Source organism: Sus scrofa, chromosome 2 (assembly GCF_000003025.6).
Source record: "Sus scrofa isolate TJ Tabasco breed Duroc chromosome 2, Sscrofa11.1, whole genome shotgun sequence".
Lineage (NCBI taxonomy): Eukaryota > Metazoa > Chordata > Mammalia > Artiodactyla > Suidae > Sus > Sus scrofa.
In genome coordinates this window covers 51218807-51242652 of record NC_010444.4, presented here as the reverse complement: position 1 = coordinate 51242652, position 23846 = coordinate 51218807, and the positions used below count along the sequence as shown (strand labels likewise).

General features: G+C 48.4%; 2 protein-coding genes across 12 annotated transcripts; one reads left to right on the top strand and one right to left on the bottom strand.

Moving 5' to 3' along the window:
- On the top strand, window positions 1309–3735 carry C2H1orf35 (chromosome 2 open reading frame, human C1orf35). Of its 4 annotated transcripts, none has more exons than XM_013994579.2 (8): window positions 1309–1472; window positions 1579–1729; window positions 1872–1917; window positions 2013–2092; window positions 2308–2380; window positions 2482–2632; window positions 3226–3351; window positions 3437–3735. In XM_013994579.2, the coding sequence occupies exons 1-8, from the start codon at window positions 1379–1381 to the stop codon at window positions 3718–3720; spliced, it is 1005 nt and encodes a 334-aa protein (XP_013850033.1). In that variant the 5' UTR covers window positions 1309–1378; the 3' UTR covers window positions 3721–3735. The 4 variants fall into 4 exon arrangements, with proteins under 4 accessions (XP_013850033.1, XP_013850034.1, XP_013850035.1 ...); NM_001244890.1 differs by having other exon boundaries at window positions 1328–1472; window positions 2547–2632; window positions 3437–3632; XM_013994580.2 differs by lacking the exon at window positions 1872–1917 and having other exon boundaries at window positions 1310–1472; window positions 2547–2632.
- ARF1 (ADP ribosylation factor 1) lies at window positions 5013–23056 on the bottom strand. 8 transcript variants are annotated; one of them, XM_021077234.1, is made up of 6 exons: window positions 22895–22977; window positions 18199–18276; window positions 6913–7097; window positions 6724–6834; window positions 6495–6619; window positions 5013–6337 (listed from the first exon to the last, which is right to left on the bottom strand). In XM_021077234.1, exons 2-6 carry the CDS (start codon window positions 18249–18251, stop codon window positions 6176–6178), a joined length of 636 nt encoding a protein of 211 aa, XP_020932893.1. In that variant the 5' UTR covers window positions 18252–18276; window positions 22895–22977; the 3' UTR covers window positions 5013–6175.

Here is a 23846-nt window from a genome sequence, read left to right as displayed (position 1 = left end):
TCAGGCTCTTTCCCATAAACCTGAGTTCCAGTCATGGTAGATGGTGGGGACTGGAATTTGGCTGTCAGGCTCTTTCTTATATACCTGAAGTTCAGTCATAGTATATGGTGGGGAAGGTGTTCTGGGCCTGACCCAGTAGGTAGGAGCCAACAGCCTGTGGGAGATGAACCTCCCCCACTCCTGACCCCTTCTGGTCCACTCACCATTCTGTGCGGCTGCACAGGGACATCCTCCCACCCCAATCCATCCCAGCAATGTGTGGCTATGCACTTCCAGGCCCTGCTGACCTCCTCATCTTTGCTCAAGAACGCCCTTAAGCAGTGAGGCAGGTGAGGGAGAGCAAGGTGAAAGACCTCACCCCCCCCCCCCATTATCAGATGAACTCACTGAGCAACCTGCAGGAGGGCCATGTCTTGTGAGAGGACCAGTACTGAAGGGATACAGATAACATGTGTGGCACCGTGTAAATTCCTCAGTACATTCATCTTATGGTTTCAGTTCAGTAGGAGTTGGCCAATGGAGTGGCACTCCTCTCTGCTCATTAGGACCTCTTATGACTGAATCTATTCTGGTCTGCAGTGATGACAAACCGAACACCCTTGCCCAACAACTAGCTTACTATAGATACTGAGCAGCAAAGACCAAAACTGTTGAATGAGGATCGTCTGCCAGTGAACACCTTGAGGGTGACTGAGGCATTTTCTGTGCTCTTTGAGGTATGAGTGCAATGAGGTGTGCTTCCATACTTTTTTGGGAGCCACACAGCTGGTATCCCCAAGGGTGGAGAACAGGCCAGTGCAGGTGCAACCTGACCTTGGTGGCTCCCGGTTTATAAGGTAGGGAAGCTATAGTAGGGAAACAGTTTCAGACATAGTCTCCCCCAGTGCCTACCCCTCTCCCCAGCACAGGGCCAGAAACAGCACACACTAGCAACGATGACTCGGGGGTGTCACCCACACAACGTGACTCGAATTTATTTTTTAGGGCCGGACCCACAGCATACGGAAGTTCCCAGGCTAGGCGTCTAGCAGGAGCTGCAGCTGCCGGGTCTATGCCACAGCCACAGCCTCACCCACACCAGATCCGAGCCGGTTCTGCGAGCAGCTCATGGCCACACCGGATCCTTAACCCACAGATCCGGTCCAAGGATCAAACCCATGGCCTCATGGATACTAGTCCCTTTCATTACCTGTGACCCACGACAGTGGCTTCCAATAATGCGGCGGTATCTGCCGCAGCCTCCGACTTTGGCCAGGGCCACAGCAGTGCGCAGGCGTTAGAGGCAGGCGGGGGCGGTGCAAGCGCGCATGACGTCACTGCGTGCGACGCGGGGTGGAAACGGGGGCCGGTGGGGCCTGGGTAGCGGGAAGCCGGCACCATGTTCGGCTCCAGCCGGGGTGGAGTGCGCGGTGGGCAGGATCAGTTTAGCTGGGAGGATGTGAAGACTGACAAACAGAGGGAGAACTACCTGGGTGAGCGGGGTGCCGGGACCCAGGGTGGCGGCGGGGGTGTCTCTCGGGCTGGAGGTACGCCAACCTGCAGCGCCGTACCGAGGACTCGGCGCTCGGTATCCCGCAGGCAACTCGCTGATGGCCCCGGTGGGCCGCTGGCAGAAGGGCCGTGACCTCACCTGGTACGCCAAGGGCCGGGCGCACGGCGCGGGGTTGAGCCGGGAACAGGAGCTGGAGGCCGTGAGGCAGGCGGAGCAGGAAGCGCTTATGGCAGCGTTGTGAGTGAGCCTCGGGAGCTTGGGGGCGGGGGGGAATTACCTCCTGGTTGGGGGTAGGGCGGAGACCGGGGCTGGGCGGGGGCGGGGGCGCGGGCCGAGGAGAGGCCCGCCACTCTCTGAAGCTCACGCGCGGCCCCCGCAGAGGCTACAAGAACGTAAGGAAGCAGCCCACGGGCCTGAGCAAGGAGGTGAGAGGTGGGCCCTCTTGGAGGACGGGGGCGGGATGGGGCGGGGGGGCAGACCCCACGCTGTGGTGAGCGCTTGCACTCCCCCCCACCCACAGGACTTTGTCGAAGTCTGTAAGCGGGAAGGAAGTGACCCCGAGAAGGGAGTGGACCGGCTCCTGGGCCTGGGCAGCTCCAGGTGCGGGGCTGGGGAGGTGGTCCTCGGGGACCCCAGAAATCGCGAGGGTGCAATTCCCCGGGGTTCGGCGCTGTCAGCCGCCCAGGTGGAAGCCGTTATGGGTCGTCTGAACTCATCACTTCTCTAGGGAGGCCTACGGGTGGGGATGGGGTGGTCCTCGCTGTCGGGAGAGGGTGTCTCACTGTGGGGGGGGGTCCCCACCCGCGTCCCCGCAGTGGCTCTGCAGGGCGAGTGGCGCTGTCACGGGAAGACAAAGAGGCCGCTAAACTGGGGCTTTCGGTGTTCACGGTAATTCCTCCCGACATCCTGGTTATCCCATGTTGGGGTGGGGGTGGGGATGAGTGTCCCTTCCTGTTGAAAGCCGTGGGGCAAATCGTCTCCCCTCGAAGGGACCCTACTGGCTTTCTGGATGGTTCTCAGGCCCGCACACCCCCAGAGTGGCTTTTCTTGGCAGCACCACCGCGTGGAGAGCAGTCGGCCAGGGGTCTCCCTGGCTTCGGCCAAGAGGAAGCCTCGGTCAGAGGAGAAGGTGGAGCCAGGGTAAGGGCTGGATAAGTGGACCCTACCCGTGCTACTAGGACACAGAACTCGGTTCGCTCTGCATGTTGTTTGCTCCACCAGACAGTAAAATTCCTAGCTCCAGCCTTTTTTTGGGGGGGAGCCGCTGGAGGTTGTGAGCCCTGGGGCGGTTCCACTTGCCCCCTGACTCCTCAGTGGGATCAGGGGCCCAAGAGAATGTTCAGACATGAGTCACTTTCCGGGGTCTGGGGCGGGTGGGGTGGTGAACCACTTCCCCTTCCCGTTGCTTTAGCTGCCCAGCGAGGGGTGTGAGTGGCACAGGAGGGGATCACAATTTGGCCCCAAGAGTGCAGGGTGGAGTGGGAGTGGGGAAAATCGCAGTGGGAGGGTTGGAAAGGGGCCATGAGATCGTCAGATTTTCTGCCACGATTGGAATGCAAGTAAGGGTCTGTGCCCCCGACCGTGGTAGTTGCTGGCTACAGGTGGTACTGAGGAGTTGCCCTTAGTGACTTCAGGTTGAAATGGCTACACATGGTTAGTGGCTACTGCAGCAGCCCCATCCCTGGCTAGATTCCAAAGCCCCAGAGGCACTGGCACTTTGTGTCCCCTTGCAGCCCTGAGAGCCACAGGAAGAGCAAGAAAGAGAAGAAAAAGAAGAAAAAACACAAGAAAGAGAAGAGAAAGAAAGAAAAGGAGCATGGGAGGGGGTCACATTCCTCACTGTCCCCTTCTTCCATCCAGTAGGTGCAGCTGCCTGGGGGTAAAGAGGCGGGGAGTACTGGGCAGGCAGGGGCCCTCAAGCCAGGTGTCCCCCGGTCTCCCTAGGCATGATCCCAACTCCTCGCCTTGTTGCAAGAGGAAGCGCCGGCAGGACAGCAACTGAGATCCAGAGATCTGAAGGGCTAGCCTATGGGGATCACCCCAGGCCTCGAAAGAGGCTTAACTGTGGCCTACTACGGCTGCTTTTATTTTTCTTTGTATTGACTCACTCTTTGTACGTAAATAAACTTATTTTAAGTGGAAAGTGTTTCATACTAAAGGGAAGGTTGCTATCATATGTCATAATAGAAAGTGATGTGTGGGAGTTCCCGTCGTGGCGCAGTGGTTAACAAATCCAACTAGGAACCATGAGGTTGCGGGTTCGGTCCCTGCCCTTGCTCAGTGGGTTAACGATCTGGCGTTGCCGTGAGCTGTGGTGTAGGTTGCAGATGCGGTTTGGATCCCGCGTTGCTGTGGCTCTGGCTTAGGCCAGTGGCTACAACTCCGGATTCGACCCCTAGCCTGGGAACCTCCATATGCTGCAGGAGCGGCCCAAAGAGATAGCAAAAAAAAAAAAAGACAAAAAAAAAAAAAAAAAAGTGATGTGTGAAGATGTGATCTCTTGGGTTCTAGCAAGGCTACCTGTGATCCCACTGGGAAGGGCACTGTCCTTTTGGTGGTCAGCATCTCGGAGTCTCATATTGACCAAGAGCCCTGGGTCATGTGTGGCCAGAAGGAGGCCACACGGGTCAAAGGGGCTCAGCTGCAGAGGGGTGAGCATGCTAGGAGGGGCAACCTGAGCTGGGCACTTAGATCATGAAGAGGTGGACTTGGACTTGTACCTGAGGCCATGCTTGTCTCCCCAGGTCACTAAGGGACTTCCTAACCACTGACTGTCCTACCTACCTCCATGTGTCTGCTGCAAAGGCACTGGGCTCCCTCCCCCTGGCTGGGAGGTGCATACAACCAGGCTGTCCACAGAAAAAAATGAAAACATTTTATAGACACAATAGAATAAAGACAAAACCCAGGCTGGAGTCATTATTATGAGATTCTTATTTCTGATTTTAAAAGAAATGAGGGAATTCTGTCTTCAGAACGGACAACTGGTTTTCAACCTGTCAGACTATTATCTAGGTGGCCTGCCTCCTGGGGGAAGGACACCTGGGCTTTGGCCTGCCAATTGCCCCACCCAGTGTGCCAAGAAGGGCTCCAGGTCAAGAGGGAGGGGGTCTATGGCACAAAGCACCTAGCCAGGCACAATCATTGTAGTAGCAACATGGGAATGTGGCCGGGGGCACTTAGGAAGGGTGAAGGGCCTCCTCCATAAACCACCCCTGGCCCTAGCCTCTTGGGCATACCCCATGTGGTGACCCTGCTGTCCCTTAGAAGCTGGCATTGCAAAGACTGGGACCAAGGGCTGGACTGCCAACAATGAGGCAATGAGGAAGTCACCACAAGGGCACTGGGACATACCCACACCTGGCCACAGGGAAATGAAGATGGGAAGGAGTGGACAGAAAGGGAATGGAACAGGTCAGGGCAATGCTGGCCTCCCTAGGTGAAGACCAAGCTGCTGTCCCTGCCCACCTCTTAGGAGTCAGGCTGTCAATCAGGAGCACCCAAACATGGGAGAGCCACGAAATAGTTAAGAGATTTTATTCTAATAGCTGTAATTACAGTGCTTGTTTGTCGAAATGAAAACTGAAAACAAGTATACAAAACAGTTGATTACTAATCGTGTATTGAAAGCAGTAAGAGGTTCCACGACACCAAATAAACCAGTTCTGAGGTTTTCCCCAAGATAAAGTTTAACAGCTCCAGCTTCTTCAGTGTTTATCAAAATACAAAAGAAAAAAGTAGAGGTTATCATTTTCGATGGCAAATCTGACCCCTGCAGGCTAAGGGCGTGAAAGCACATGTAGACAGGGGCTCCAAGGGGCTGGGGCTCTAGGATGACCACCCATGCTCCTGCTGGTGAGACCCCAGAGAGCCCGGAGCAGGCAAGCAAGGGGACTGCAGGGCTCCCGCTCCAGCCAGAGTGTTCCAACCAAGGTGCCCATGTTGACTCAAGAAAAGGCTGGGGTTCCTCCAAGGGGTCTGGGAGCAGTGGCTGCAGCTCCAGTCCATCTCCTGGGCGGCCATGTGAGCACAAATACAAGCAAAAACGCAATGGGGTGTGGGATGACCCAAGACAGAGCCAATCAGAGGGATCCTATTGTGACCATGCAGAATGGATCATGGCTGGTTCTGCTCCATTTCATTTCATGTTCCCAATGGGAAACAGACCACCAGTGGACTGGACTCAGGTGATTACTGCAGAACCTACACTAGGCACATTTCTCCCTTCTGTGTGTTCAAGTGTTCTCCTTATCTTGTATTTGTAACTATTTTTAAAAAATGCACTGAGTTTGGGTTAAAAACCAACCACCAAAATGGATCTCAACACAGATCTAAAGCCCAGAGGAGGAGGATTGGGCCTGTCTGACACGTGACTTCTAGAGGACCCGTGTGCCTAAAATCCTTTCTCAGTACTAAACAGTGGGTTGATTTTCTTTTTACAATAAAAAAAGCTGAGTAATATTGCATAGGAGTACCAGAAACTGCCTCATTGGAAACAAAAACTATTTACATTAAATAAAAACCCAGTTGCAGGCTGCGTCTGCACATTTACAGCATGGTGAAGCACACTGTGACTGACCATGGAGACAGCTTCTGGCACTCACACCACAGGGGCACGTTTGCCACATGAGAGTAAAGCAAGGGTAGAAGAGGGAGTGAGAGGGGAGGAGAGAGGTGTACAGCTCACTTCTGGTTCCGGAGCTGATTGGACAGCCAGTCCAGTCCCTCATAGAGCCCATCACCACTGGTGGCACAGGTGGCCTGAATGTACCAGTTCCTGTGGCGCAGAGAGTGTAGGCCCAGCTTGTCGGTGATCTCGGCTGCATTCATGGCATTGGGAAGGTCCTGGTGGGAGAGGCAGCACAATAGGCATGGGTCAAGGAAACTGCATGGAACCCTTTCCACCCGTCCTGTTACTCCCTCATCAGACCCTCAGACCTGAGAGGCCAACCACCTGACATGTGCCCACCACCCAGCAACAGGGTAGCTCAGTCATGCATACCTGTTTGTTAGCAAACACAAGCAGAACAGCGTCCCTGAGCTCGTCTTCTGCCAGCATCCTCATGAGCTCCTCTCGGGCCTCATTCACACGCTCTCTGTCATTACTATCTACCACAAAGATGAGACCTGCAAAGGGAGGAGTGAGCATTAGTGTAGGCACCGAGGACATCCCCGACCTCTCCTACAGGCCATGGCCCTCCTTGAGGGGTACAACTGGGTTCCACCCTCACCCTGCGTGTTCTGGAAGTAGTGGCGCCACAGTGGCCGGATCTTGTCCTGGCCGCCCACGTCCCACACGGTGAAGCTGATGTTCTTGTACTCCACGGTTTCCACGTTGAAGCCTGGAGGAGTAAGACCCAAGGTGAGCATCTCCCTAGAGCCACTGCTACCCCTTAGCCTCCGAGGCCCGGCCTCCTCACCTATAGTGGGAATGGTGGTCACGATTTCACCCAGCTTCAGTTTGTACAGGATGGTGGTCTTTCCCGCAGCATCTAGACCCACCATGAGAATGCGCATTTCTTTCTTGCCAAAAAGGCCCTTGAAGAGGTTTGCAAAGATATTCCCCATGCTGTAGACTGGTGGGAGCAACACTGGCCAGAGAAACCTGTCGAAACAAGAAGCCCCTGGGTCTCTTTCTGTGCTGCCCAGGGTCAGCAGAACAGGAGCAGCTTGAGAGACCACCCCTACCCACTCACCCACAGGCAGACAGAGGCTCTGCTATCTCTCCTGGAAACTCAAGGCATAAGCCGATAAATAACCTGGTTTCCAAACAAGACAAACCCGTCCACCTGCTTCTTGAGCCCCCAAATTACCCTTAGAACGGAGAGTATGGGAATCTTAGAATAAGGATGACCGGAATTTGAAACAGCTGCTGCCATTATCTCCGGAAATGATGCCCAAGGTCACAGGGCAACTTACCTTTAAGACCTTCAACCTGCCACTGTGGGAGGTAATGTCCAACATGCATGAAGAGGTGTGGCTTTCAAATGAATGCTAGATTCTCCACCATCTAACAGAGCTCTTCAAGGAGCCAGAAACAACCACTGCCAGGTCCTACCATTCCTCCCAACTGCCCCAAGTCTCAGTGAAACACAGTCCATGTTAAGATGACCAAAGCACAAGGAGCTAGAAGGGCCCATGGCAGAGACCAAAAGCCAACCTTTATTAACATGCTGAGAGCTTAGCACATCCTGCAGGTAGGACCAGGGGGTGAAAACACTTGGGCTCTAGGGTAGCACATGAAGGCATGCAGTCCAAAGGTGAACTCACAGCAACGGTCCTGGAGAGCCTGTCAGGGGAAACTTTGCCGAAAGCTATGGTCAGTGCTATCCTTGAGAGAAGGCCTATTCCGTGTAGCAACATGCTCACACAAGAACATGTTCCTCCCAGGCTTTCCTTACCCAGTAGAGCAGAAACACTGGGATACCATCAAGCTGGCTAGGACACAAGGTCAGAGCCCAGCCAGCCCCAGACACCCAGATCTGCAGGAAGGCACAAGTGACCGTAATTTGTCATTTGTGGGAGAGTGCTGCTCATGGGAAGAGGAGATCTCCCATCCTGAAATGTCCCCAGGGCACCAAGGCTGCCTAGGCCTGGCCCCTCCACATTCAGCACTTTCACTCTTTAACAGTTTTAGTTGCAAACAAGAAGGGAGAAAGTTCAAATGCTGAAAGCTAAGGAATCTGGATTTTTAGCATCTAAGTGAAGCCACACTGTGGTAGCTTTCAACTGTAAAGAACTCTGTGTGAGTGTTGACAGAAAACCAAATGAACCAGAGAACTTGTTCCAAGCAGGTAGGGAGCTACTTGCACGTGGATCACTGAGAGGGTGTTGGTGGATGGAAGCCACTGTCAAGGCTAGGAAGGGGCTTTGCCCTACATTCCTAATCCCCCATCCCTGGAAGTAACCATGAGCTCCCAGTCTTTGGGCTTTGGATGGATGTTGCTGGGGTAACCAGGCATGCACCACTGTACTCCACCTGGGGGGTGTGCCCCAGATCCCCACTGTTCCATGTCACCTCTGATGACAGGCTCAGGTGGAGTTGCCAGATCTCCACTTAAGTTTGCCAAGTCTCCACTGTAAGATACTTTTTGCCTAGTCATCAGTGAGGACTGGGTGACTATGTACATGTCCTGCTCCTCATCCAACTTCCACCCTCTAGTTTCAGCACTCTGACATTTCCTGGCTGAATTACTGCTATGAAAACTGTCAAAACGGTGATTTTCTATTTAGTCATTCTCAAAGCTGTTAGTATTCTACTGCAAGGAACCACCATTCCCTTCTTTGTGTACTGATATGGCATGAACTCATGCATTCTAGTTTATTCAGTGGATCAGAACAACCACCCCAGTGGGTCTAAGTGTGCCCAGTAGAGCCCCTTCCAGCAGGCTTCAGTGCACTTGATACTTTTTTCTTTTCGATTTTGAATACTACCTATATATAAAATGAAAACTTAAAAAAAGATCTTTAATATATACTTCCTTTGTTGCAGCCAGCCAATTTTCCTAAACATAGAGGATGATAAATTATGGAGGACAGAAGGAACTGAACTCACACATTTATCTCAACTTACTCCTAAAATCACTACCAATAAAGAAAAGTGATGACTGACTCAAAAGGACAGAGAGAAGTGTTGGGGGTGTGGAGGGTGGGAAGACAACAAATTTTGGTGAGATCTAAATCTGACCAAGTGGGACCTTTTTGGAGTAAGTAAACCAGGAGCTCTGATTCTACTATCCAGGCAGAAGGCATGGGGTGCAGTGGGATACAGTGCAGAGGGATACAGTGAAGTCAACAGGGAGGCACAGTGCCCAGGTGGACCTGCTCATGAGACCTGGAGGCCTCAAACCAAGGACCTATGGATTCTTGCATCTGGAGGCCCCCAAACAGCTCCTAACTCCCTTTAAGAAGACCCTAATGGAAATGACTGAAACAGACAGAAATCTTAAGAGAAGCAAAACAGAAAATATACTATTTAAAAAGAAAAAACAATAAAAACAAAACCCATAACACCCCCCCCCCACACACACACACAGGCTCAGTATCAACATGATGAGGGGATCTGATGCCCACAAATAACAGGGCATTAGGATACAGAGACATGGCAGATTTCACAGCCTAAGTGAAACACACAATTTTAAAAAGAGGAAACTAGGAGCAATTTAAACCAACATCTAACTTGGACATGGTAGATAACAACACCAAAGACAGGATCCCAAGAAAGAAATAACTGATAAGCTAGACTTCATTAAAATTATAAAATTCTTCTCTGTGAGAGACAAAACCTGACTAGGAGAAATTATCTCCAAGATATACATCTGATAAAGGACTATCATCTAAAATATACAAAGACCACTTAAAACTCAACAATAACAACTTTATATTAAATTAAAAAGGGAGAGTTCCCTCGTGGTTCAGCATGTTAAGGATCTAGTGTTGTCACCATTGTGGCTCTGGTTACTGCTATGGCTCAGGTTTGATCCCTGGTCTGGGAACTTCCACATGCTGTAGGCGTGGCCAGAAAAACATTTTTTAAAATGGATCAAAGATATTGGGAGTTCCCATCGTGGCGCAGTGGTTAACGAATCCGACTAGGAACCATGAGGTTGCGGGTTCGGTCCCTGCCCTTGCTCAGTGGGTTAACGATCCGGCGTTGCCGTGAGCTATGGTGCAGGTTGCAGACGCGGCTCGGATCCTGTGTTGCTGTGGCTCTGGCGTAGGCCGGTGGCTACAGCTCTGATTTCGACCCCTAGCCTGGGAACCTCCATATGCCGCTGGAGCAGCCCAAGAAGTAGCTAAAAAGACAAAACAAACAAACAAACAAACAAAAAACATATTAAAGATGCTCATCATAAGTCCCCAGGAAAATGCAAATTAAAATAATGAACTACTACTGCACACCTATTAGTATGACCAAAGGCCAAAATCCACAACACAACCTGGCAATGGCAAGGATGCAGAACAATGGAATTCTTCCTCATTGCTAGTGGGAATGCAAAACTAGTACAGCCAATAGGAAAACAGTGTGGAGGTTTTTCACAAAACATACTCTAACCATATAATTCAGCAACCACACTCCTTGGTATTTACCCAATGGATCTGAAAACTAATATTCACAGACACCTGCAACACTGATGTTTACAAAAGTTTTATTCATAATTGCCACAACTTGGAAGCAACCACAAAGTCCTTCAGTAGATGAGTAGATGCAAACAACAGAATATTATTCAATAGTTAAAAGAGCTATCAAGACATGAAAAGACACAGAGGAGCCTAAATGTGCATTATTAAGTGAAAAGAAGCCAATCTAAGAATACTATACACTGTATGATTCCAACTATGTGACATTCTGGAAAAGGCAAAACGGTGGAGATAGTAAAAAGATCTTTTCGGTGGTTTTGCAGGGTTACAAAGAATACAAAATGATTTTTAGGGCAGTGAAACTATTCTGTATGATACTGCAACGGTAGAAATGTCATTAATACACTTTTCCAAACCTACAGAATGCACAATACCAAGAGTGAAATTTAATGTAAACAAACTGTGGGCTCTGGATGATGTGTTAATGTAGGTTCATCAACTGTAACAAATGCACTGCTCCACTGAGGGATGCTGATAGTAAGGAAGGCTATGCGTTTATCAGAAATCTCTGTGCCTTTCTCTTAATTATGTGGTGAACCTAAAACTGCTCCCCCAAGAGAAACATTAGCAGTGTTTTCAACCTATAATTCTGTATCAGCCAAAGCAAAATTCAGTGTCAAGCAGAACCAAGGGGTCAAAAGTGCAAGGCATCACATATGCAGCCTTCTAGAGGTTGCCACAGGCATGCAGAGCCCCCCACCAAAGCAACAGGGAGATACAGCGGCAGGACTGCACAGCAACCGGCCCAAGCTGAAGCCAGAAGGAGCTGTTTTAGGAAAAGAGGAATGTGTACCTATACTGGTTTAAACGTGGGGTTTGGCAATTCTAGGGGAACTGGGGAAAACCAATGACAGGTACACCGAAAAAGCCAAGGATGAAAATGAAAAAAAGGAAGTCATTTTAAGATTTCCTGAGAGAAAACATAAGCCAGTCACGTGACTCAGCAGTGAACAATATTTATTCAGTCATGATACTGTGACTGTCACTGCTGGGTATTGGGAAGCTAAGGCCAGAACTTGTTTGTGGTCTCAAGGGCCAACCCTCACTGTCCAAAGCTGACACAGAGAGAAACAGTATTAGTATGCTCATTTAGAACAAGGCAGAGAAGGCGCTATGGAGGCAGGATGGAAGACTGCTATTTATACTTTGTGTACAAATTGACACAAAACCTGGGCCTATGGGATGAAAAAGTTATCAGTATTCTCCCCAATCCCAATGTGAAACTATTGGAACATTCTAGGAAAATGGGCCTGAAAGCAGACCAACGACATGCACGTCAGTCTCAGAATACAGTCAAGTCACAGCCGTGACACTGAGCAGTCCAAGAACCTCCTCCTCCTCCTGTCATGCTCTTGGCAGTTCCCTCAGAGCCCAATGTGTTTGCCCACTCACTGTCCCTGGCCTGTCTTGGCCCTGCAGTCTGGTTACCAACGTGGTCCTTGCCCTCCACACATGTTTTTTAAACTTGTCCAAGTCCTGGAGCCCCAAAGAGGGAGTGGGCCACACATTTGGTGGCTGAACCTGGACGGGGATGAGTATGAACTCTAGGGTTTAAGATGCTACACATAACACTTGGTCTCTCCCACTATACAGGAAATCTATACCTGCCCCGCACCTGGTCCAGGGACCCTGGTGGCTCCTGACCTAACACAGAATTTGTCACAGTAAAAATGTTCAACAGTGACCACCAGAGTTGTTTCCTGGCCTCTCTGCACAGGTTGTAACTTGCAGGACACCCAGCCTAGGCCTATTTAGTATTTCACCCTTTCCTCCACCAGGATCCCTCCCACTCAGGTCAAAACCTGTTTTTCCAGTTCACTGTACTAATCGTGAGTATCTGTTAGCTGTGAAGACACTGACTTTCTCAAAAGAGCCCTTGTTTGAGCCCACCTTTGTGCGTGAAAAGATGTAAAAGTAACAACAGCATGTCTCTTTCCTGAGCAGATGCAGTCCCTTTAGAAAAGTTTTTTTTTTTCGGAGTTCCCGTTGTGGTTCAGTGGTTAACGAATCTGACTAGGAACCATGAGGTTGCGTTCAATACCTGGCCTCACTCACTGGGTTATGGATCCAGTGCTGCCATGAGCTGTGGTGTAGGTTGCAGACACGGCTCGGATCTGGCACTGCTGTGGCCCTGGTGTAGGCAGGTGACTGCGGCTGGATAAGACCCCTAGCCTGGGAACCTCCATATGCTGTGGGTGCGGCCCTAGAAAAGACCAAAAAAAAAAAAAAAAAAAAAAAAAGAACATTTTGTTTTGGAGTTCCTGTTGTGGCTCAGTGGTTAACGAATCCAATAGGAACCATGAGGTTGTAGGTTCGATCCCTGGCCTCACTCAGTGGGTTTGGGATCTGGCATTGCCATGAGCTGTGGTATAGGTTGCAGACACGGCTAGGATCTGGAGCTGCTGTGGCTGTGGTATAGGCCAGCAGCTGTAGCTCCGATTAGACCCCTAGCCTGGGAACCTCCATATGCCATGGGTGTGGCCCTAAAAAAGACAAAAAACTCCCCAAAAAACAGTTTTTTCTTTTTCTTGTTAGGACCAGAAACAATGACAGGGTGGCATTTCAACATTACAGCAAAAAACAGGACACAACTGGTTGGCAAAGATCTACTAGGCTACAGGCCAAGGCCAACAAAGGGCCTCCCTCAGAAAGCCAGTGCAGGGAGGAAAAAACTTGAGTTTACAACCGTTCCACTCCAGTAAATGAATCCGGAGTGACTGGTTTAGCTGTTGAAGAGAAATAAATGTACCCATAACTTCTACCTATATCTGCTGCACCTCCTAACAAGCCTCAAAGGACTAAGGAATAAGCAAGGAAGAGCCCTACCCTACATTCAGAGTTGTGCAGCTTGCCTCAGGCAGAAGGAAAGTTTGTCGCATTTTGTGAAACTGTTAGAGCTGGTTTATTTAACAGAATCTCTGTAACGATAGATATCAAGATGACCCAAACTGCTGGGAATCATTAGGAAGAAGAAATCACTAATCTAGAGCATGGCTTGGGAAGCAAAACATGGAGGCAAAAAACAAGAGTGTGGATTCTATTCTCCGCTTTAGACGTGGTGGGCTGCTCTGTTCCCTCTGTAAATAAGGGATCACAGAGATGAATCCCCCACTCAAATGAAGAGTTAGGTGACATCAGAACTTTTGTTCTCTTTGCTTTTTATAAAAGTCAAGTTTATTGAGGTGTAAGGTACATAGAGTAAAATGTATATAGCTCTATGGTTCCTAATGTCAGTTTTAGTATCTAATTTAAGAAAAATTAACAAAGTGAATATTTTCCTGAGGAATTGATATACATTATAAAACATTTTCTTTAAAGATTTAATCCATTCTTCTAGCAGTCACATATGTGCTTAGATTATCAACCACTAAGAAGCCTAATTAATGACATGTATAGGATTTAATTTTAAAGGGGGGGTGTCCTGCACTTTAATAGGTAATATTGCATACTGTAATCTGCTACAAACTGCTTTCTGTACATCAACCTGGGACTTGAGCACATCAGATTAAATACAGCCTTAAGTCATTATCCTATTAGTCCAACATTTCATTTCTGTAGCTGACATTTTTCTGTAATTGAGCAATTGAGTACAGCATTACATTTTGTCACCATTTTATGAAAATTAGTTTAAGAAGAAAATTAAACGTGCCAATACTAGTGATAGATACACCTTACGGGCCTAACACGACTGTGATGAAGATAGTAACATCCTCAGAAGGAAGAATATTCCGCCTGAGACACTCGAAGGATGTGATTAAGTTGATTGAACTTTTTTCCCTTCAGTTTTATTCTAATATAACTGACATACACACTATTATTTTCAGATGTACAACATAATGATTTGATATGTGTATATACTGTGAACAGATCACCACAAAAATAACTCCCATCACCTCACACAGTCACCCCTTTTTCCCCTGCAAAAATTTTTTAAGATTTACTCTCTTAGCAACTTTCAAATATACAATACAAATGGTGAACTACAGTCACCATACTGTACCTTACATTCCAGGATTTATTTATCTTATGACCAGAGGTTTGCACCTTTTGACCAACTTTACCCATTTCACTTACCCTGACTCTGAACTTTCAATACAAAGAAAAAGAATAAACGAAAGAACATGCAAAAACATTCTAGAACTGTGTAATTCTGGTCTGCATCTAAAGGTGAGTTCCAGTAAGAGACTTTTTTTGTTTTTTTTTACAACAAAACTTTCAGGATGTTTTGCAGGAATCAATTAGGTATTAGACCTGCCCTCTTTGCAGCAATCCCACACACCTACCCCCAAGGAAGGAGGCTGAGTGCCAGAAACCCAGAAGCCAGCCAGAAACCCGGAGGCCAGTATGCTAACAATGGAAGGCTGAAGGCTGGTCCTTAACCTGCAAGTTGCATCCCAAAATTTCCTGTCAAGTATGATTCTTAGGAGGAGCAACCCAACCAGTCGATTTCAATTTAGATCACTCTTTGTCAGCTTAAGATTCAAGGTGAAATCCTTAAAATAACAATAAGAAATCAGGTTCATTCACGAATCTAATGAATCTAGCTCTTGGTCTATACGAACATGAACACCCAAGAGCCACTGTCTACTGTCTAATGGAACAAGCACACCAACCACAAGGCAAATGTGGAAAATGACTGCAATTAACCCTACTTACCACTAACCACAAAAACCAAAGCATTTAACTGATGAACGTATTTACTTATGTTTTCTAATTCTCCCTTATTCATAGTCTTAAAGGTTTTATTTACTATTTTTAACATAACTGCCCTCAAAGCACATTACCAACACACTTACATTGCCCTGAAATCTACGATGGGAGCATATAACCAGACTGGCCAGCCCAAATGAAAGCAATATCCATGTAGGACCTATGAACCCAAAAGTCACATGGCCTCCAACAAGTGGCTGATGATACCCACAAGCTGAGGCCTCACTGGGATGCTGCATCAGGAGCATCTCTCACAGATCTGTACATTCATCTTGGTGGCAAAACTGGCTGCTCATTGGTATTTTCTCTCAGATTTGTCTCTGGGCACAAGGCCTTTTTCTGGCCTCTTGCAGCTGTGCAGGATCTCTGAGTATACTAGCTGTGGATAGGGCAGCAGTGATAGAATAGCTTGGTCCTACAGACCTGGTGGTGGGTGCCTGGGCCCCTTACTGTGGAATGGTCAGCGCCCTGGACCCTGATGAGCACTTCCAATGTGGCATTAAGGGCACATACACCCTCTATCTGACTCCAAACGAGTTAAGTCTAAAGAAGTTGTTACTGAGTGGGGTAAAAATCAAAAGACCAAAACCACAAATATGTATTGACCTTACAACATTAAAATGTATAACAAATTAAGATGAAAATGAAGGAAATTAAAGTAATTTAGATTGAAAGGTATCATAGCAGGATTTGAGAAACTACGGGGAACTCTAAACCACCCAGACACCCAGAAAAGTGTCCTGCCACCAAATGCTTACTAATTTTTTTTTTTTTACGGCTTAGTTTTTGTGTTAGGGTTCACAGTGGTTTTTGGGTTCTGGTTAGTGTTAGATTTTATTTTATTTTATTTTATTTTTTGTCTGTCTTTTCTAGGGCCACACCTGCGAGGCATGTGGAGGTTCCCAGGCTAGGGGTCTAATGGAGCTACAGCTGCCGGCAATGCCAGATCAGAAACATGTCTGCAACCTACACCACAGCTCATGGCAATGCTGGATCCCTAACCCACTGATCGAGGCCAGGGATCAAACCTGCAACCTCATGGTTCATAGTCAGATTCATTTCCGTTGTGCCATGACAGGAACTCCCTGCTTACTAATTCTGCACATCAGTGGTCCTTTGGAAGTCAATTAGAATTGTGTTTCAATCCAATCCAGTGGATGAGGATCACTGGTTTGGAACTCCTCAACAAGATGCTCAGGCCCATGTTCCAACCTCGGGTGTGCTCCCAGTCTCCTCTCACACTGATTCATGCCATGCCCAATGAGCCCTTAATACAACCTCTGAAGCAAAGCTCAGATGCCACCTTCCACAGAGGGTGGGGGTGAGGGTGGGTGTCTTTCCCCCTTATTTTTCCCAGTGCACCTTCAACACACCATGGGGCTAACAGTCACCGAAGTTGTATAAGAGTAGCTGTGTGATAAGAACAGCTCTAAGCACAAAAAGCTCAACAATACTCAGTGAATCCAACTGACAGATGGTGAAACTGAAGCGGAACAACAGTGTTTACCCTTCCACCTCACCTCAATGGTAAAATTAGTTCATAGAGGCTTCTGAACCAAGCAATGCCAAAGGCTGATCCGCAGTTATAGTCAGTCCTCTCAATGCAGCTAGAAGCTTCAGCTGCAGAAACTCACACATTCACACAACTCCATCTACTGAAGTCTCAACCCCCATGATCCTTGACAGAAAGGGCATGCACGCCTGTCAAATAAGAGCCCCATGTTTCAATTCTAGTAGTGAGAACAAGGAAGGGAAAGGTGATTCGGGATTCTGATTCCTGCTGTGAAGTAAATAACATTAGTTTGTTTTTAATCACTCCACTTCAATTATGTGATTACCACAAATGTGCTGAAGTCTGTGGTTTCTGTTCTTGTGTCTTCTCAAAGAGGCCACCTGCATAGGACCCTCTCCCTGCACCAGGGTGGGGCTCTGGAGAAGTCAGGGTTACTGAGATCCCTTTCCACACACCCTTGAAGAAAAAGGGAACTGTGACTAACCATGAGCTGCCAGTGCCCAGTTCTTCTTCCTCAAACTTCTCAAGAGTTGCAGGGTTTTTCAGCACAAGGGGACTTTGTGAGTGATTAAACTAATCTCCAAAACTTGATTTCTGCCTGTAGGAACTTTCACTTTGAAAACAAAATTTAAAAACTCCAGCCCCATCTCTTTTTCTGACATGGGCTTCCTGGAGGACTCAGAAAACTAAAGTGCAGCAATAGCTGGGAGCCTCTGTTAGATCCCCCAAATGCTGAAGCAAGCCCCCTGCTAGACCTGCCCTTCTTGCAACCCTTGATAGGAGCATGAGAGGTGCACCAACTTAGAGCACTTGGAATGCCCTCTGCCTCACTCTCCAAGAAGCTGGTATTGCCCAGGAAGAAGTTCTTGTGAGAACTTCTCTAACAGAAAATAGCTCCCTTTCTGGATCATAGAGGTGGTGATAAGAAATGCCATGGGATGTTAATTTTAATCTTTTTTTTTTTTTTTGGGGGGGGACCACATCCATGGCACATGGAGGTTCCCAGGCTGGGGTCCAATCTGAACTATAGCACCAGCCACAGCAATGCAGGATCCGAGCTGCATCTGGATCCTGCACCATAGCTCACACCAACACCAGATTCATAACCCACTGAGCGAGGCCAGGGAAGCGAACCAACATATATATCAGACAAAAAACCCATGCTGCCCCAAATAATTTAACAGGGAAATGAAAAACAGTGACAGACTGCCACAAATGCACTGCCATCTGATACTCAGGGCCTGTGGTGTCCCTGAAGGAGTCTCAATCCATCCCCCACCCCACTCCCTGGAAACAGAGAAAAATTCTTGGTAAGGTTCTGCAAAGAACAAAATACAATCACCTTTCATTTTGTAAGGCAGTCTTATTCCTGGAAAATCCAGAAATTAAAGCCATACACACACCAATCCCAAAGTTGACTCTGTACATGAACAGAAAGAGAATTACGTGTAAGACATAAACAGATTTTTTTCACCTATATGAAAGACATAAAAAGAATTAATTCTTGCTACTAAATGTACTAAATACCAGGACCGCCTCGTTTGACAGAGTCTAAGATTCTCCCACAAATTCCCAATATACCCTTTCCATGGAGCTACTACTCCAAGGACCAATTGGCTTTTCTCTCCTCCTCTGCTCCTGGCAAGTCTCCAAAACCACTAAGTGCACTCCCACCTAAGGGCCTTTGTACCTACTGCTCCCCTGCCTGGGAGAAGCTTCCTGTTTCTCCCAAAGACCTATAGGACCCCACACTCCTTTATATCTCTGCTCAAATGGCACCTTCTCCCAAGCCTCCAGATAGGTACTCAGGGTCCACTTCTTTTTCTGTGTCCTGTTGCCTTATACTCTGCCAGCGGAGCCTCTTCTGCCCAGAACTCACCCATCTTCCTATCTCTACCTTTCTCCACTGGCCACCTCTTTGGGCACACAAGGGATTCACTGTCACGGAGAGAAGAATCATAAAAGAACATTTATCAGGGCCTTAAGAATTAAAAAGTAAAAAGATTAATCATACACATTTACACATTCGTTTCCTAAAAATTAGTTTGCCAGAAAAAAAAAAAAAAAAACTAAAGTCAACAATGAATTTCATACTAGTTTAAAAGTGTACATGAGTGTGGTGGAATCTGAACATTCCTTTAACATTCCAGTGAGGGGGAAATCTGGGTTATAGAGATACAGTTAACTACTCAGGGCAAATGTGCATCTCAGCAAATGTTCAATACCACAGGAGGAATGTGCACATAATCTGCTTCCTAAACCTGCCCTCAGGTACCTGCGACTAGTGACAAAGAATAGATTTTCACTGATCTCCTCAGGAATTTGCAAGGTCTCATATCACTTTGATGGAAGAGAAATGCTAAAACTAACAAAAAAAATATAGTTATTTTAAATATAAAGTAATAATTAATTCAATCAGTTAGCAACTGCATGCTCATCTACAGATGATAGGAAAATGCACTGTGAACAGCAATGGCGGGGGGGGGGGGGGCACCTGTGCCTACAGCATATAAAAGTTCCTAAGCTAGGGACAGGACCTGTCCTGTACCAATGACTTGAGCCACAGCAGTGACAACACTGCACCCTTATCTACTAGGCTACCAAGGAACTCCAACGGCAGTATTTTAAAGACACCCTTTATTCTGAATCCTGTGATCAAAATGCTGGCACATCTAACTTTGCCTTCATTCCTACTCTTCACAAGTGAGTCTAGACAAAAGCCTGAAATTGTTTTCTTGCCCATTTTCCCCTAAGTCAAACTGACTAGATACTTAAAAAACTTCACGTTAAAAACTACCAGGATCTCAGAGACCTAGAACTAAGCTTTCCGTTTAAGCTTTCTGTTTGGCTCCCACATACAGCATTGTAATATGTGGGTGGGATGCCCAATACAAACTGAAAGATGTTTTTAGCTATTTTACATATGACTTGCTCTTTGGAAGCAAACTTTTCTGGCTTATAGGCATCCCTCTGAGGAACTTAACTTACTAAATTCTGATTAAACATTAATGTTTCTAACATGTACTATACATTTCTAATTTCTGAAAATGTACATGGATCACAACAAGGGCTTCTATTCATTTATGTTGTGTACTAACAGTGACCCCTGTGGCCTTAGGTGTGTAAAAATGTTTGCCTCCTCCAGAACCACTCCCAATTACTATGTCTGTAAAATGTGCCTGCCTTGTATGCTTTTTTCTGTCTCTTCCTTTTAGTCAGAGACAATCCCACTCTTCAATGATAGGCTGCCAAGCTCTTGTCTTCAATGTGTGCAAAAACAAGGAAACATGGATTTGTTAGGAATATAGAGGTTAGGCCTTGCAACATGCAGCTACACTATTCCTTTCCACCCACATGAAGAAAATGGGGTGAAAGGACTGGGTGAGGGACTAACAGACTCTTCTAGGAATAAGGAGCTTTGATGTTTTGGTACTAAATTTTGCCACATTTTTTTCCAGCTAATCAGGCCATCTGATACATCCAAGAATGCTGAACTACCTTCCAGAATAACAATACAGCTGTATAGCGGTAACAGATACAGTACAACCATACTTTAAAGAATTTATTTATAGCAATCATAAGAGGATAAGACCCTGATGAAGCACCTCTCCCTTCAACCTGGCTCACACTTAATTACTCTGAAATCACCCCCCCCACACACACATTCTCACACATTCCCAAGCCCCCCTTTACTTGCCAATAGAAAGGTTACACCCAACCCACTATTAGGTCAAAATGTTTCCAAAAGACCACTTCACTTCAGATCGTGCTAGGAGGATATCTCCAGCACCATCCACAACAATGAGGAGTAGAGGGATGGCAAAAGAGCTAAGTTCCTATTTAAGATCCCAACTGAAAAGAATCTTTCACATTTCTTTCCCAACCACCTCTGACAGATGTGCATTTTATTTCCTTCATTCTAATTCTACAAAGGTTGGAAGCTCAAAGGGTATGTATGGGACAACATGCACAGAGACAGTCATAAATGGTATGGCAAGCACAGACTAGCTGGATCTGAACACCAGTTCAGCAACTGATCATAACCCTCAGGAAGGCTGCAGAAACGATTGGTGAGCCTGACCTATGATCAAGAAGAACAGATTTAAATTCACATAGCAAAGCAACATTCAATTTGAAGAATCTGAAGAAAATTGATTCAACTCTCTCAAACCAAGCTAATACACCATTTATGAACTTACATGAAGGTTTTTCCCCTTTGTTAGGTTTATTCCTACGGCCATTTGATTCTGGGATCACCTCAGTAGCTGATAGTCCACACTGAATTTTACTAAAGTAAAAAGTCAAGACGCACCTTATTGTAGTTTGAAGCCTGTCTGTTCTTTGGTAGAGGTGGCTTAGCTGGTCTGAATGTCCTCTTCACATTGTGCAAGAGGCAAAGCAAATAGCTAGGCCACATGATTTAAAAACCAGAACTGTGAGGAGCACAGAACCAGTTTTTGCTTTCTACTAACTTTCTTGTAGCGATGAGCAGACAGCGTGTGAGTCAGCTATTATCCAAACCAACTATCTTAAATTTTTCTGAAGTAGCAACTTTGAATACCTGTATCAGAAGTTAGCGCTCATGGGAAATAGGTTTCTAATGCCCAGGCCACATGGATTTATCTTCAACAGAGCATTCCGACTGAAAAGGCACACTATGTTCCACTCATTAACCAGAGAAAACCTTTGAGAAGAAGACAGCACACTCAAAGTGGCCAGATTTGTGATATACACATACACACATTCAATTCCTCTTAATTTTGGACCTAGCTAGCAACACCAGGCATTCAAAGTTCTTACAGTTTTGGCTACTCAAGACGGCTGCTGAAAACCCTTAAGGACACCACACACAGCATGCGCCATGGCATCTCATACTCCTTTAGACACACACACAGTCAGAAAAGAAGGAGCAACCACGCAAACAGCTAGCAGGAAAAAAAAAATGCTGAGCACTTGTTCTGAAACAAGAACTAGTGCTGACCACTCCAACACCAATTACATCCTACATCTCCTGCCAATGACTTCTTGTGCAATTTTGCTTGATTCATTTTAAAAAAAGCAACTTGGTGTTCTGAGAAGCTCAGAAGTGCTTAGTTGATTAATATTTTAAGTACTTTCTAATTAATTGCCAAGTCTTATTAACAAAGCTACCATTTTACTCCCTCCGCTTGCACTGGGCAACAAGAAACCTTTAGAGCGCTCTGCTAGGGAGGCCGCCATCAACCCCGGACAGGTCTTTCTAGAGGCAGGTTAAAAATTCACCAGCTCAGAAGAATGTTCTTATCCATGTCAAAGAAACCCAGTAAGCAATTCCAGGGTTGCACACCAAGCTTGGATAAAGGGGCCCTACACGGCCAGCGCGTACATCTGGGGGCTTCCTGGGGCCACAAGCGCTCGCACTCAGACCCCCGGCCCAGAGCACCCGCCCAGGAACCCGGGTCCCGCCCCGCCTCACCGGCCCCGTCCCCAGAGCAAAGAGGAACTGGGCTCAAACCCGGGCCATCGTGTGACCTTGGCCGCGTCCCGGGCCGCCGGCCTCAGTTTCCTGGTCCTAACGAATCTAAGGCAGGAGGTCTCGCAGGCGGAGCAGGAAGCACGGCTTCCTGGAGAGCCTGCGTTGCGGGCCGTACTTCGGGCGTCCGCCCTGACTGCTCTGGGGGCCTTGAGGAGTGAGCCGGCGGCACGACTGACCCCCGCCCCAATCTCGACACGGCCTCCGACCCGGCTCGGCCCCGACTAGACCCCCATCCCAGCCTCGACCCCTGGCTCGGCGCTCCGCACCCACCCGCCCGGCCTCGGGTCCCAATCTGGACTCAATCCTCTGCCTCGCCCCGTCTCGCCTCGCCCCGGCCTCTATTAGACCCTGGCCCCCCGCCCGGCCTCGGCTCCCCGCCTCGACCCCTGGCCTGGCCTCACCTCGGCCCTAACCCGGTCCGGCCTCACCTCAACCCCGGCCTCGGCCCCCACTGCCCCGGCCCAGACTCACGCCAGACCTCACCTTGGCCCTCGCCCCCGCCTCGGCCCCTGCCCAGCCTCACCCTCGACGGCCGCAGCGCTGCTGCTGGTCAGAGGCAGGCGTTGGTTTCGCTCCCACAAGATGGCGGCTCTGACGGCAGCCACGTCAGTGCCTGCTGCCGCGGGGGACGCTGGGGAACGGGGCGGTCCCGCCCACTTCCCGCCCGGCGCGCACGCGCAAACTCCCGGCCAGAGGCGGGGACAAACCGCAGGCAGGCGCGGGGCCAGGGGAACATCGCCAGGCTCACTACTGCGCTTGCGCGTACCCTGCTTTCCACCACCCCCCCGCCCCCGCCTCCGCCTCCGCCTCCCACCGCCCACCTCCCCGCTTCAGAAGAGTCAGGTTGTGCTTCTGCGGATTTAGCTGTTGTCTGCACGGGGTTGAGCACAAATACCCATTTCACAGATGTGGAGACTGAGGCCCCAGTGGGCCCTGTGCGACCGGGACAGCAGCAACCGGGTGCCAGCTTTCCTCCCCAGCTTCAGTCCTGGTGACCGCAGTGACCTACGCAGCCCTCTGCTCGCGGGAGGAGCTGACGTGGGGAAGCAGACGCAAGATCAAATGAAGAAGGAGGGCATCTAGTAGCACAGCTGAGCAGGGAGCCAAAACTAGGCAGGGAACAGACCTGGGGTGGCCGCTGCGGCTAGGTCCAGGTGACAGGGGAGCTCCCTCCTCTAGGAAGCCTCCCTGGGCTGATCAGAAGGGAGATGAGGCCTGTCGCTGCCCCTCTCCACGTTGTCCAGGCTCAGAGCCTGACTGTGGTCCCTACTGTAGCCTTCCACAGAACCCGGGTCCCATACCGTCCCCGGCATCCCCTTGCCTCTGTGGTACTTGAGCTCACTCACCCACCACCCTCCTGCTGCTGTGAAGGGTACTCCAATCAAGAGGCATTGGGAGACTCTTTACCCAATACTGTGCATGTTGTGGAGGGCACGGAGCAAAGCCATTACCTGGGCCCTATGCTAGGGCCTGCT